This window comes from Kogia breviceps, chromosome 3 (assembly GCF_026419965.1).
Source record: "Kogia breviceps isolate mKogBre1 chromosome 3, mKogBre1 haplotype 1, whole genome shotgun sequence".
Taxonomy (NCBI): Eukaryota; Metazoa; Chordata; class Mammalia; order Artiodactyla; family Physeteridae; genus Kogia; species Kogia breviceps.
Window position 1 is genome coordinate 121,428,358 of NC_081312.1, and position 13,989 is coordinate 121,442,346.

A 13,989-nucleotide genomic window follows, 5' to 3' on the forward strand; every position below is an offset into this window, starting at 1 on the left:
TCCCTACCTGTAAAAGAGAAAGCACATTTCTTGCCTCCTGGAGTTTTTGTGAGGATTAAAGGAGATAATCTCTGAAAGGCACTTAAGGAAGCACCTGGCACACAGAAGTGTCATTACCATCGTTATTATTACTATCACCACAATAGAGTATCACTGAACATTGGAAACTTCATAGATGAGGTCTCTTTTAGTGAATTCGTCTCTGCAGGGAATAACATCATATCATGGGTGACATCTCACCATCCATTATGTCCCTTAGTTGTCAACATTTCCAAAGCATTCTAATAAAGAAGGGCAACGTTTCTTCCTTGGCAATGCCAACGCAAGATCTCTGGGCTTATACTGAAGAGCGCTGACGGTGAGAAATCCTGGGGAGAATTGCCATCCACTAGCCTTCGAGCTGCCATCCCTGGAGTGGTCACTCTCAGCAGATTCCAGGAACCGAAGTGTTCCCAAAGAGAGCATGTGCATACATGGGCATGTGAAGGTGGACATGTTTGTGACTGAGCCTCAGCATTTAAAAAAATCATCTGAAAATCTGAATTCCATGTCCACAGATAGTCGGTCCTAACTTTCCTGCCCCAAAGGCCTTATATTTGTAGAAATAACATTCCCCTTTTCGTGTCACACTTTCTTTCTCATCCTAAATAACAGTGAACATTTGCTAAGGTCTGGATGGTAAGAACATATGGACTAGACTGCCCAAGCCAACTTCCTTGGACTTCACCCAGACATACACTTCTTCTCACAGTCATGGGCATGGCCACTTAGACACACAGGTGGTGCAGGCTGAGGAAGTAGAACTGAGTCGGAGGAGAAAATTCATGGTGATAATTCTTGCACAGACATATTAACTTGGGGGCAGTTTATACCACTGACACTGGGCTGTGGTGTTTCTGGTGTATCATGCCCTTGTCTGCCCAGTGAACTTGCTAAGGATAATTCAAGAAGGGAAACAGCAGAAGTGAAAATTCTCAGTTTAGTGGAGCATGTGGCCTGGAGGAAACTCTGTCCTGCCCTGACCCATTTGGGGCCTTCAGAGGGCAACCTCAGAGAGGTGTTCTTAAAGCCCAACAGGCTGGACTATCCATCTCTGTGTCCCAGGAGTAGGAAGATGAGGAGTCAAACCGATTGAGGAGGATGCGGGCAGGACTTTTCTAACACTCCACTCATTTTTGCCCCAAAGCACAACAACATTCTTGATGACAATGGGCCATGCCAATCAGCGCTTGGAGGTAATATTAGGTGAAAGAATAACATAAGATAGTGTTATACTGGCCTCTGGATTTGCTTCTGAAGAAGCATCCAGAATCAAAGAAAAAGCTCAATAGCCAGGCTGTGAGCTGGTGCAGGACCTCACTGGTGAGAGGTCTGGGACCTATCTCCAGGCAGGCATCATTGAGGGGCTCTCTGCGCATCACCTTTAAGATGCAAGGTCTCAGGAGAGATGATTTGGTTGACCCTCCTTGGATGAATCAACCTTAGCCAGGATGACAGGGGACAGCACAGTACAGACAGAGCCACCAGGGGCACTGTCGAGTCTCTGGCAGCCATGGTAAGCTGTGATGCTCCACCAGCCTTGGAGCTCAATCCTCGCCATATTGAATTCTTATCTTCCCAATGTCTCTCTCCCCAAGACAGTCCCCACACACAGTCCCCTTGATCTAAGGAAAGCCCATGGTCTCCCACTTACTTGTCATTCACAAGTTTCCCATGTTGGTGAATCTGATTTTCCATTGTGAAGTTGATTGTGACACCATACACGTGCTCATCGTGAAATACCTTCATTTTGGACTTGTATGCTTCATCTTGAAAATACCGGATCATATCAGGGAACCAAACTGTCAGTCCATAGTAACTGTAATACAGAAGACAGAATATTTGAGCAGCAACACCATCAGAGACTGCATTCACAACTTGATGTAAATCAAGTCCATTTAAAATGTATCAGTATGGTTCATTAGAAATATCTAATAATATAACTCATCATATTACTAGATCTAAGGGAAAAAAATCATGACTATATCCATAGATGCCAAAAAAGTATTTGATAAAAAATGATATTCATTCCTGATAAAAACAAAAATAGATTAGGAATTCATGGATGCTTCCTTAGCATGTAAAAAAATATATATCTCAGCTCAAAAGGCAGGATCTTTCTTAATGAGGAAACACTGCAGTCATTACCACTAACATAAGAAACAAGACCAGGAGATGCATTATCAGCACTACCATTTAACACTATGTTGTAGGTCTTAGCTAACTCAGCTACTCATGAGAAAGAACATAGGAATATAAAGTTGCAAAGCAAGAGGTACAACTATCCGGAGGGCACACAGCAGAATCAAGAAAAACGACAATCCTACAGCCTGTGGAACAAAAACCACATTCACAGAAACATATACAAGATGAAAAGGCAGAGGGCTATGTATCAAAAGAAGGAACAAGATAAAACCCCAGAAAAACAACTAAATGAAATGGAGATAGGCATTCTTACAGAAAAAGAATTCAGAGTAATCATAGTGAAGATGATCCAGGACCTCAGGAGAAGAATGGAGGCAAAGATCGAGAAGATGCAAGAAATGTTTAACAAAGACTTAAAAGAATTAAAGAACAAACAAACAGAGATGAACAATACAATAACTGAAATGAAAAATACTCTAGAAGGAATCAATAGCAGAATAACTGAGGCATAAGAACGGATAAGTGACCAGGAAGACAGAATGGTGGAATTCACTGCTGCAGAAGAGAATACAGAAAAAAGAATGAAAAGAAATAAAGACAGCCTAAGAGACCTCTGAGACAACATTAAATGCAACAACATTCGCATGATAGGGGTCCCAGAAGGAGAAGAGAGAGAGAAAGGACCTGAGAAAATATTTGAAGAGATTATAGTCAAAAACTTCCCTAACATGGGAAAAGAGATAGCCACCCAAGTCCAGGAAGTGTAGAGAGGTCCATACAGGATAAATCCAAGGAGAAACACACTGAGACACATAGTAATCAAATTGGTAAAAATTAAAGACAAAGAAAAATTAAGGAAAGCACCAAGGGAAAAATGACAAATAACATACAAGGGAACTCCCATAAGGTTAACAGCTGATTACTCAGGAGAAACTCTACAAGCTAGAAGGGAGTGACATGATATACTTAAAGTAATGAAAGGGAAGAACCTACAACCAAGATTACTCTACCCAGCAAGGATCTCATTCAGATTTGATGGAGAAATCAAAAGCTTTACAGACAAGCAAAAGCTAAGAGAATTCAGCACCACCAAACCAGCTTTACAACAAATGCTAAAGGAACTTCTCTAAGTGGGAAACACAAGAGAAGAAAAGGACCTACAAAAACAAACCCAAAACAATTAAGAAAATGGTCATAGGAATATACATATCGATAATTACCTTAAACATGAATGGATTAAATGCTCCAACAAAAAGACACAGGCTTGCTGAATGGATACAAAAACAAGACCCATCTATATGCTGTCTAGAAAAGATCCAATTCAGACCTAGGGACACATACAGACTGAAAGTGAGGGGATGGAAAAAGATATTCCATGCAAATGGAAATCAAAAGAAAGCTGGAGTAGCAATACTCATATCAGATAAAATAGTGTTTAAAATAAAGAATGTTACAAAAGACAAGGAAGGACACTACGTAATGATCAAGGGATCAATCCAAGAAGAAGATATAACAATTTTAAGTATATATGCACTGAACATAGGAGCACCGCAATACATAAGGCAACTGCTAACAGCTCTAAAAGAGGAAATCGACAGTAACACAATAATAGTGGAGGACTTTAACACCTCACTTATACCAATGGACAGATCATCCAAAATGAAAATAAATAAGGAAACAGAAGCTTTAAATGACACAACAGACCAGATAGATTTAATTGATATTTATAGGACATTCCATCCCAAAACAGCAGATTACACTTTCTTCTCAAGTGCACACAGAACATTCTCCAGGATAGATCACATCTTGGGTCACAAATAAAGCCTCAGTAAATTTAAGAAAATGGAAATAATATCAAGCATCTTTTCTGACCACAACGCTATGAGATTAGAAATCAATTACAGGGAAAAAAATGTAAAAAACACAAACACAATATGTTACTAAATAACCAAGAGATCATTGAAGAAATCAAAGAGGAAATAAAAAAATACCTAGAGACAAATGACAATGAAAACACGACGATCCAAAACCTATGGAATGCAGCAAAAGCAGTTCTAAGAGAGAAATTTACAGCTCTACAAGCCTACCTCAAAAAAAAGAAAAATCACAAATAAACAATCTAGCGTTACACCTAAAAGAACTAGAGAAAAAACAAACAAAACATGATGTTAGCAGAAGGAAAGAAATCATAAAGATCAAAGCAGACATAAATGAAATAGAAACAAAGAAAACAATAGCAAAGATCAAAAAAACTAAAAGCTGGTTCTTTGAGAAGATAAACAAAATTAATAAACCATTAGCCAGACTCATCAAGAAAAAGAGGGAGAGGACTCAAATCAATAAAATTGGAAATGAAAAAGGAGAAGTTACAACAGACACAGAAGAAATACAAAGCATCCTAAGAGACTACTACAAGCAACTCTATGCCAATAAAATGGACAACCTAGAAGAAATGGACAAATTCTGAGAATTTGAACAGACCAATCACAAGTAATGAAATTGAAACTGTGATTAAAAATCTTCCAACAAACAAAAGTCCAGGACCAGATGGCTTCACAGGTGAATTCTATCAAACATTCAGAGAAGAGCTAACATGCATCCTTCTCAAACTCTTCCAAAAATTTGTGGAAGAAGGAACACTCCCAAACTCATTCTATGAGGTCACCATCACCCTAATACCAAAACTAGACAAAGATGCTACAAAAAAAGAAAATTACAGACCAATATCATTGATGAATATAGATGCAGAAATCCTCAACAAAATACTAGCAAACAGAATCCAGCAACACATTAAAAGGATCATACACCATGATCAAGTGGGATTTATCCCAGACATGCAAGGATTCTTCAATATGCGCAAATCAATCAATGTGATACACCATATTGACAAATTGAAGAATAAAAATCATATGCTCATCTCAATAGATGCAGAAAAAGCTTTTGACAAAATTCAACACCAATTTATGATAAAAACTCTCCAGAAAGTGGGCATAGAGGGAACCTACTTCAACATAATAAAGGCCATATAACAAACCCACAGCAAACATCATTCTCAATGGTGAAAACCTGAAAGCATTTCCGCTAAGAGCAGGAAGAAGACAAGGATGTCCACTCTCACTAATATTATTCAACATAGTTTTGGAAGTCCTAGCCACAGCAATCAGAGAAGAAAAAGAAATAAAAGGAAAACAAGTTGGAAAAGAAGAAGTAAAACTGTCACTGTTTGCCAATGACATGATACTATACATAGAGAATCCTAAAGATGCCACCAGAAAACTACTAGAGCTAATCAGTGAATCTGGTAAAGTTGCAGGATACAAAATTAATGCACAGAAATCTCTTGCATTCCTATACACTAATGAAGAAAAATCTGAAAGAGAAATTAAGGAATCACTCCCATTTAACATTGCAACAAAAAGAATAAAATACCTAGGAATAAACTTACCTAAGGAGACAAAAGACCTCTATGCAGGAAACTACAAGACACTGATGAAAGAAATTAAAGATGATACCAACAGATGGAGAGATATACCATGTTCTTGGATTGGAAGAACCAACATTGTGAAAATGACTATACTACCCAAAGCAATCTACAGATTCAATGCAGTCCCTATCAAACTACCAACGGCATTTTTCACAGAACCAAACAAAAAATTTCACAATTTGTATGGAAACACAAAAAACCCTGAATAGCCAAAGCAATCTTGAGAAAGAGAAATGGACCTGGAGGAATCAGGCTCTCAGACTTCAGACTATAGTACAAAGCTACAAGACAGTATGGTATTGGTACAAAAACAGAAATATAGATCAATGGAACAGGATAGAAAGACCAGAGATAAACCCACACACATATGGTTACCTTATCTTTGATAAAGGAGGCAAGAATATACAGTGGAGAAAAGACAGCCTCTTCAATAAGTGGTGCTGGGGAAACTGGACAGCCACATGTAAAAGAATGAAATTAGAACACTTCCTAACACAATACACAAAAATAAACTCAAAACGGATTAAAGACCTAAGTGTAAGGCCAGACACTATCAAACTCTTAGAGGAAAACATAGGCAGAACACTCTATGACATAAATCACAGCAAGATACTTTTTGACCCACCTCCTGGAGAAATGGAAATAAACAAATGGTACCTAATGAAACTTAAGACAACCTTCAGAATGGTAGAAAATATTTGCAAATGAAGCAACTGACAAAGAATTAATCTTCAAAATATACAAGCAGCTCATATAGCTCAATATCAAAAAAACAAACAACCCAATCCAAAAATGGGCAGAAGACCTAAACAGACATTTCTCCAAAGAAGATATACAGATTGCCAACAAACACATGAAAAGCTGCTCAACATCACTAATCATTAGAGAAATGCAAATCAAAACCACAATGAGGTATCACCTCACACCAGTCAGAATGGCCATCATCAAAAATTCTACAAACAATAAATGCTGGAGAGGGTATGGAGAAAAGGGAACCCTCTTGCACTGTTGGTGGGAATGTAAATTGATGCAGCCACTATGGACAACAGTATGGAGGTTCCTTAAAAAACTAAAAATAGAACTACCATATGAGCCAGCAATCCCACTACTGGGCATATACCCTGAGAAAACCATAATTCAAAAAGAGTCATGTACCACAATGTTCATTGCAGCACTATTTACAATAGCCAGGACATGGAAGCAACCTAAGTGTCTGTCGACAGATGAATGGATAAAGATGTGGCTCATATATACAATGGAATATTCCTCAGCCATAAAAAGAAATGAAATTGATTTATCTGTAGTGAGGTGGATGGACCTAGAGTCTGTCCTACAGAATGAAGTAAGTCAGAAAGAGAAAAACAAATAGTGTATGCTAACACATCTATATGGAATCTAAAATGGTTCTGAAGAACCTAGGATCATGATAGGAATAAAGACACAGACGTAGGGAATGTACTTGAGGACACGGAGAGGGGGAAGGTTAAGCTGGGGTGAAGTGAGAGAGTGGCATGGACATATATACAGTACCAAACGTAGAATAGATAGCCAGTGGGAAGCAGCCGCATAGCACAGGGAGATCATCTCAGTGCTTTGTGACCACCTAGAGGTGTGGGATAGGGAGGGTGGGAGGGAGACACAAGAGGGAGGGGATACGGGGATATATGTATATGTATAGCTGCTTCACTTTGTTATACAGCAGCAACTAACACAACAATGTAAAGCAAGTATACTCTAATAAAGATGTAAAAAAATAATATTAAAAAATTGTTTTAATAAAATAAAAAATTTTTTAAAAGGATCAGAAATTTCCTAGTTGTAGAAGCCACTAGAGTTGGTTGCCCATTACTTAGAGCCAAAATCATCCAATCTGACACAGACTCTGTAAGTTAGAACCAACTGTAACCCTCAGTGTATAGATGAGGCACCTGAAGCACAAGGAAATTTAATGAACTTAAGGAAGACAGAGCTTACCTTAAAGCCATGGTGAACCAGACCACAGCCAGAATCAGTGTGTTCATCCTGTACGGCCCCATCACACAGTACAGAGCATTTTCCCAGACCTATAACACACAGAAGAGATGGGTTGTTAAAGGCAGAAACTTGTAACTTGGAAGAGCTCATTTTTAATATTTTCTATTAAATTGCCTAGGAACCCATTATCTTCCAGAGTCAGCAATTCTGCTCAAATAACAAGGAAAGCCTCTTCTCTTCTTACTGGCTGGTCTCAACTTCTAACCGTCTGGTAGCATCTGGGAACACAACAATGCTCCATGCATGTCACAAAAAGCACACGGAGTGGAGATGTCAAGGCAGTGAATAGCCTTGAGTAGTGAGTTCTGCTCCCCACCAGTGGGAATGGGTGATATTCCACACATTGAACCACCCTACACTAAGAAGGTCATCCAGGCTCAGGAGACTCTGCCGTTGACTGCCTCAGTGTTCAATAGTCGATTCACCTCACAGGAGCCTTGCCCTTCAAGAAGACTTTCTCAGAAATCACCAACAAATCTCAAAGGGCTCATTTCTTTAACCCACTCCTTTCTTCCTGTGGATTATTTAATGAGAAGGTGCTAGAGAGAAAGGTGTTTACTCAGACTAGACATTGCACCTACATTCAAAATCTCTGCCTTGGGAAGGAAGAACAAAGAAAAGAAACGAAGGTTTATAGTTTGTGGCTCAAGGGCTCACAGGTAAGCATGGGCTAGGACCCGAAAGTCTCTATCCAAGGTAGCTTCCTGCCCACCACACTGTCTTGGGTTGATGGGGGTGTTCAGGATCTCTATTCTTCATCCACTGACATTACAGATTTCCATAGAGCCTCCCTCTCAACAACCCCAGGTCCCCAGATGTACCTGCTTGAAAGTGGTCTTGAATCTGACTAGCCAGCGCTGGTACCAAGTCCCTGTTGAACTTTGGATCTCAATGAATTCATCCATTTGCTTGGGAGTTTTAATGTTGGAAACCTGTAAAGCAAAGATGGGCTAGAGAATCTTAACCCCACTTTGACTCTTCAATTTTTAGTTTAATGTAACTGACTTTATTAACTTACTTAGGGCTAGAGGAGCTTTCGGTGACCCTACAGTTCAGTAATTCTTAGCCAAAATTGTACATAGCATCTCTTAGGGATCTTTCTCAGGTGGCTATGTCCCACTGCAGACAAAATGAATCAGAGTTTTTTCACTCAATTATGGCTTTGGGAAATACACTGAATTCCTGTTTATATCTGATTTGCCCATAGTAGAGTTGATTCCACCTTAAAATTCACAAGTCTACCCTTAATGGATATTAACATCACAGAAGTCTAGAACCCATATAGGCAACAGTGTGTGTGTGTGTTTGTGTGTGTATGTGAGGAAAGGGGGTTTGCTATGCAAGTCATTTTTAAAACACAGCAGAATAAAAGACATTATGTCCTCCTTCTGCACAGCAAAGGAAATCATCAACAAAATGAAAAGGCAACTTACTGAATGAGAGAAAATACTTGCAAATCATATATCTGATAAGAGACTAATATCCAAAATATAAAAAGAACTCATGCAACTCAATAGCAAAAAAAAAAAAAAGATCCAATTAAAAAATGAACAGAGGATCTGAATAGACAGTTTTCCAAAGAAGACATACAGATGGCCAACAGGTACATGAAAAAAATGCTCAACATCACTAATCATCAGGGAAATGCAAATCAAAACTACAATGAGATATCACCTCACACCTGCTAGCATGGTTATTATCAAAAAGACAAGAAATAACAAGTGTTGACAAGGATGTGGGGAAAAGGAAATCCTTCTGCATTGTTGGTGGGGATGTAAATTGGTGCAGCCACTATGGGAAGTAGTATAGAGGTTCCCCCCAAAACTAAAAATAGAACTACCGGGCTTCCCTGGTGGCGCAGTGGTTGAGAGCCCGCCTGCCGATGCAGGGGACACGTGTTCGTGCCCCGGTCCGGGAAGATCCCACGTGCCGCGGAGCGGCTGGGCCCGTGAGCCATGGCCGCTGAGCCTGCGTGTCCGGAGCCTGTGCTTCGCAACGGGAGAGGCCACAACAGTGAGAGGCCCGCATATCACAAATAAATAAATAAATAAATAAATAAAAATAGAACTACCATATGATCCAGCAATTCCACTTCTGGGTATTTATCCGAAGGAAATGAAAACACTAACTCGAAAAGATATCTGCATTCCCATGTTCACTGCAGTATTATTTATAAAAGTGAAGCTATGGAAACAACCTAAGTGGCCATCAACAGGTGAACAGACAACGATGTGATACACACCCACCCACACAAACACACACACAATGGAATACTACCCAGCCACAAAAAATTTTTTTAAAAAATCTTGCCATTTGCGACAACATGGATGGACATCGAGGGTATTATGTAAGTGAAATAAGTCAGAGAGAGAAAGACAAATACCCTATGATCCCACTTATATTTGGAATCAAACAAACAAACAAAACAAAACAGAAACAGAAAACCAAGCTCATAGATACAGAGAACAGACTGCTGGTTCCCAGAGGGGAGATGGGGTGGGAGGTGGATAAAATAGGAGAAAGGAGTCAAAGGTACAAATTTTCAGTTATAAAATAAGTCATGGGGATGTAACGTAGAGCATGGTGACTATAGTTAATAATACAGTATTCATTACTTGAAAGTTGCTAAGAAAGTAAATCTTAAAAGTACTCATCACAAGAAAAAAAATTTTTGTAAATGTGTGGTGACAGATGGTAATGAGACTTACTGTGGTGATCATTTTGCAATGTATACAAATAACTGAATCATTATGTGGTGCACCTGCAACTAATATAATGTTATCTGCCAATTATACCTTAATTTTTAAAAAGAGAGAGAAATTATGTCCTCCTTGCTATCCCTGGTTTTCCTGGAGGAAATCAAAGAGATAGGGAATGGGAATAAGGCTGTACATGTCAGGGCTCCCCCAAGGGCCCCGGAAAGTGTTAATTTGTCCAATGTCAGCAGGTAGCCCCAAGGAGCAATCCTGACTCATTAAGACAGCGATTTTTCAGTTTAATCAATGTTTAAGACAACCATTGCATTCTATAACTAACCATCACGTTAAGGAGATTCCTGACCACACAAACTCTTAGCCAAGTTATCAAGGTCCATGCATGCAGACCAATTCAGAGGAAAACAGAAGAGTGTACTCAGAAAATTCAAAACCAGTTTCTATCAGCTCCTCCAACAAACCTTTCTTTCTAGGAAGAAAAGGATTTAGTCATAAGTGTCTCCATCTCTTTCTTCAGCCAAGGGACTGAGAATGTGAGGAGACAGAGAGAGAGATGAGGCTGGATATCCACAGAGGAAAATACAGTCCCTGAATTAGGGACAATTGCTTCTTTAATTCCCAAGCACTGAGCCTAGGATGGCTTGGCTTTGTTTTTCTAAATCCCGAAAACAGTGGTTCTTCTCTTGGGAGGGCCGGATACCCTTTTGAGAACCTGGTAAAAGCATAGGTGCTCTTCCTAAAAATCACAGGTATATAAGCATGCCAGAGCCTCCTGGGCTGGTCCTGCCATTCCTGGGTGCGTGGCCTTTGCAAATGGTCTTCTGCCCAGGTCCACACAAGGACACAGGAGAGAGAATGCAGCAGGCCCTCCAATGGGACTCTTGGCTGGAACTGGTCTTTGTGTTATTAGGTACCCCAGGGAGACCAAGAACCCAGGTGCAGCCGAAAGGGGCCAAGGAGAAGGTTGACCCCAAGTCAGGAAGCACATTAAGAATCTCACTAAATGGGACTTCCTGGTGGTCCAGTGGTTACAACTCTGTGCTTGCACTGCAGGGGGCGTGGGTTCAATCCCTGGTCAGGGAACTAAGATCCCACATGCCTGAGGTGCAGGTGGGGGAGGGGGAAAGGAAATGCAAATTTTGTCTTTGCTTTGCTCCTGGGGAAAATAACACCCTGTTCCCTAGGGATCTGGGAGTGGGTGTGTTGACAACTTGCAAGCATAGTTACACTAATTTACAATTAACCAGGATACTTGGCTTTGCTTCAGTCTAAAGTAGAATACAGTCTGTGTGGTCTGTGTTCACCCCAGCCTTGCAGAGCATGGGTTCTCAGGGGAATACTTCAACCCACCCCCTTTCCAAAGGCGTTTCAGTGGACACCTGCCAGGGGGCTGTTCAGAAGCTTGTGAGGTAGCGAATGGGGCTGGTGAAAGCCAGGGCTCTGTAGGGGAGGGGAAAGTATTCCTCTACCCTCTTAGGCACCCTGGCTGGGTCTGGAAGTTAAACTGGCAAAGAGAGATTAACAGGAGTAAAGCATCCACATTTTACTGAATTTTTACATGTCCGTGGGAGCCTTCACAAGAGAATGAAGCCCCGAAGAAGTGACCAGCCCAGGAAGTTTTTACACCTTGTAGAAACAGTAAATTTGTGAAGAACTGACAAGACAAAGGGATTTGGGCTAGGGTGAATAAATGGTGAATAAGTAATTAGGATGATTAGGGTTAGTTTCACAAAGTTTGTTGATACAGCCTTCTTGACTCTAAGTTCCCCATCTCTGCTGAGAACAATGTCTTCTTTCCTCCTGGTGCAGGCAGAGCACCTTCCATGTGGGAGATTCATGGCCTGTTTCAGGGAAAAAAGGGGAGCAGGGGGAGGTCAGAGTGACATGTCTACTTCTGCTGTTTTCTCACACTCCTTCAGCTTATGATATTCAATATGCCGAGGTGCCATATTTTGGGGTATCATGTCCTGAACCCCATCGGCTCCAAGGTGGATGTGAGGAGGGCCACATCCAGGGCTCACCATGAACACTAAGAGCCTGGCCTACCCTAAGCTCTTCCTCCAGGCCCATGAGCATGTTTACTGTGAGTACCGTCTACAGAGGGGAGCGCACAGGATCATAGCAGACGACCCCATTCAGCAGGGTTGAGTATCACTCCTGACTCCAGCCACTGCCCAGCTGTCTGAGGTCAGGAACACTTTCAGGCTGTTTTTATTTTCTTTTTTTTTTTCCTGGCCCATCCAGTCATCCTCTTCTACAAAATTACTATGATCATCAAGTCAGAATGGAAATACTGAGCCTGTGACCTTTTAAATTCCCTTTTCCTGAGAAAGGGTGAAATCTTCTAAATGCAGAGGTTATACCCAAAGACTCAGTAACATCTCCTAGGAATAAGCAGGAGCTTGGAGAGAAGGCTATAGAATGGGTGGGGGTGGGAGGCAGGACTGAACCAAGCATACCCAGACCCCAGGGGACAGGGCGCTCCTGCTAACATCTGGGGTCCAGACCTGCAGTCCAGCTGCAGCATTAAAATCCATCACAGGGAGCGGCGGGGATGGGAGGTTGGGAGAACCATTAATTCCTTTATCATCTTTCATTTGGAGTAGTTCTGCTAATTGTGCTTCTTCTTCCTTTTTTTTTTAAGTGTGGGAAATTTTTAATAAGAAAGTTAATTGAGGAAGGATTAAGAAAATGAACTAACTACAAGTTCTATTTTCAATTACATTTTGTTTATCCAACCGGAAAGTCTATAAATATTGTTAATAGTGCTTCTTAATAAATGTTTGTGATAAAAGGACTGGTCCCATATTTTAGATAATTTTAGGAGCTTTGGAATTGGGGAAATATGCCACTGGACAACTTTCTATGAAATCTATTATTTGAGTTTATTTATTAAAAAATATGACAAAATATCTGGATAATAGTTAACATCTATGTAGTATTTACTCTAAGCCAGGCACAGTTTAGGTGCTTGATTTTAATCCTTTACCATAACTGTATTTATAGACATTGTTATCCCTCTTTTCCCAATGAAGAAAATAAGGCACAGACAGTACCTTGCCTAAGGCCACACAGCTAGAACATGTTAAAACCAGGATTTGGACCCAGACTGGTCTGGCTTCAGGTTGTAGATTCTTAGCTGCTATGGGGTCCTGCCTGAGAATCAGGGGTTTCAAGTAACAGGTTAACAAGAAAAAGTGTTTTACTCCAGACTCAAATAATGGAAGCCAAAGAAGCAAAAGCAGTGAGTTGGAGTACGTGGGAGTTAACTCAGGAAGGCTTCCTTGAAGAAATGGATTTGGAGTTGGTCTAAAAGGGGGTCATGCAGACAGGTGCACAGGGACCCTGCCGTGGGTATTCCTCATGTGGAACCAAGATGTGGTTGGCCACAGCTTGGCGGGAAGAGCACAGTTCATGGTAACTAACAGGACCTCCCCGTGGAAACTGCCATTGGCTAGTTTTTCACCTTTTAAACTAGTGAGAAAGAAAATCCAGGCTAACAGCCAATGCTGGTAAGGATTTTGAGAAACAGGTACCCTATCATTGGTGGTATCACAGATCATTGCAACCCTA

At 40.6% G+C, this 13,989-nt stretch overlaps 1 protein-coding gene across 20 annotated transcripts in view; it reads right to left on the reverse strand.

Annotated features, from left to right (window-relative positions):
- The window catches only part of SV2B (synaptic vesicle glycoprotein 2B), a 218,317-nt gene that overhangs the window by 20,437 nt on the left and 183,891 nt on the right, over window positions 1-13,989 (reverse strand). For all 20 annotated transcript variants that reach the window (XM_067029562.1, XM_067029569.1, XM_067029566.1 and 17 more), the window contains 3 exons: window positions 8,524-8,634; window positions 7,643-7,731; window positions 1,694-1,858 (listed from right to left, as the gene is read on the reverse strand). In XM_067029562.1, coding sequence (XP_066885663.1) covers window positions 1,694-1,858; window positions 7,643-7,731; window positions 8,524-8,634 — 365 coding nt within the window. The remainder of the gene's footprint in view (window positions 1-1,693; window positions 1,859-7,642; window positions 7,732-8,523; window positions 8,635-13,989) is intronic.